The sequence below is a fragment of the Bison bison genome, unplaced genomic scaffold (genome assembly GCF_000754665.1).
Source record: "Bison bison bison isolate TAMUID 2011002044 unplaced genomic scaffold, Bison_UMD1.0 scf7180017610780, whole genome shotgun sequence".
Taxonomy (NCBI): domain Eukaryota; kingdom Metazoa; phylum Chordata; class Mammalia; order Artiodactyla; family Bovidae; genus Bison; species Bison bison.
In genome coordinates, this window is record NW_011440025.1 from 1 (window position 1) to 1,527 (window position 1,527).

A 1,527-nucleotide genomic window follows, 5' to 3' on the forward strand; every position below is an offset into this window, starting at 1 on the left:
GAGATAGACAGGGGTTGCTTCCTCTCACACAAACTATGGACAGTCTAGGCAGGGCCAGACCAGCTTCTGACATCCGCTTAGAGAAGCAACCAGGAGGGGTTATGTTCACTAACCTGCTTGACTTCAAAAGACACTGTCTGTGTCTCTTCTTCTTCCTCCTCATCCTTGTCCATTTGCTCATAAAAATCAAACAGGTCTGTGGGGATGTCAGATTTACCCTGTGGATCTGTCACTCGGGAAGTAGAGGGCCCACCGCTACCTTCAACACTCTTAGCAATCTGAAAGAGAAAGGCAGGATCTGGACTTGCACAAAACATTTAACCCTACTGCTACCAAGCAACAGTCAAAGCTGCAAGAAAGCTACAGGACTACTAGGCTGCAAATGCTGGACTAAAAGCACCTGAGGGCTAAAATCCTGGATGTGTCCAACCCCTGAGGGTGACCTAGGAGCCCACATACAGCAGACTTGCTTGTGAAAGTCTCGGTGATAAGCTCGGTGGCCTCCCCCTCAGAGTTCCTCAGGCGGCACTCCCGGATCACAGGATCCTGGAGAAGATGCTGGATGACATCAGGATGAGAACTTTCAACGAAGTATCTATAAAAGGGGAGGAAGCAGAAGCCTACTGACCAGGACAGAATTTGCAGAAGAGTCCATTTAGCATTCTTAAGATGGTCTGGGGATAGTGGCCTCCGGCTTCTCTCCACATCCACCCTTCCCCATCCCTTTGCCAAAGCTGAGTGATGAGCTACTGGTCATGATATAACACAGAAGGGTTGTTGGCAAAGCCCCACTTTGAAGACAAACTAGCAGGGATCTGAACCCCAGCTACACTGCTAGGAGAACACAGTGGTCAGTGAATGAACAGTTTTGGCCACACAGCTTCACTCATTCCCTTTAGCCCCTTACTCTGGGGAGTAGTTGTTAGTGCAGAGCACATTCCACAAACGTTAGCTTCCTGCCGCTGATACGCAGAGGGTGAAAACGCCTTGGTGGGCCTTTCACGGAGCCCCTTACCTGTTGTGCTTCAGGACCAGCTTGACTTTCCCATAGCTGACGGTACACAACTGCAAGGAGTGAGAACACCAGACAGGCAAAATCAGCCACATGCAGGGCACTCACAACATTACTGGACGCATTTTACTACCTATCAGCCAAGTGGAGGGTTCATTTTACTTTAGGAAAATCCAATGTGCCATCCTGAAGGGGTAGATCTGTCTAAATACAGCTTTTTCTACTAGCTTCTACTTTTTTTTTAAGCTTTACTTTATTTTTACCTTATTTTCAATTAAAAATAACTGCTTTACAATATTGTGGTGGTTTCTGCCATACAACAACATGAATCAGCCATAGGTATACATATGTTTAAATATTTCTACCAATAAGGATGACTAGAGATTAATGAACTAAGTATCTAACTCAAGCTACAGGTTAAAAAAACACCACTACCCACAAAAACCCAAAAGAAACAGAAGGACAAAAATTAAAGATAAAAGTGTAAAAATGATTTTGAAGAAATAAAACAAACA

General features: G+C 45.1%; 1 protein-coding gene across 1 annotated transcript; it reads right to left on the bottom strand.

Moving 5' to 3' along the window:
• Positions 1-113: 113 nt before the first annotated feature.
• LOC105004201 (TFIIH basal transcription factor complex helicase XPB subunit-like) lies at positions 114-1,452 on the bottom strand (the record flags this gene model as incomplete). The annotated part of the gene is made up of 3 exons (XM_010861765.1): positions 1,016-1,452; positions 460-595; positions 114-278 (listed from the first exon to the last, which is right to left on the bottom strand). Coding segments are annotated over exons 1-3 (393 nt in total), but the record flags the coding sequence as incomplete, so codon positions are not given.
• Between the last annotated feature and the right edge of the window lie 75 nt (positions 1,453-1,527).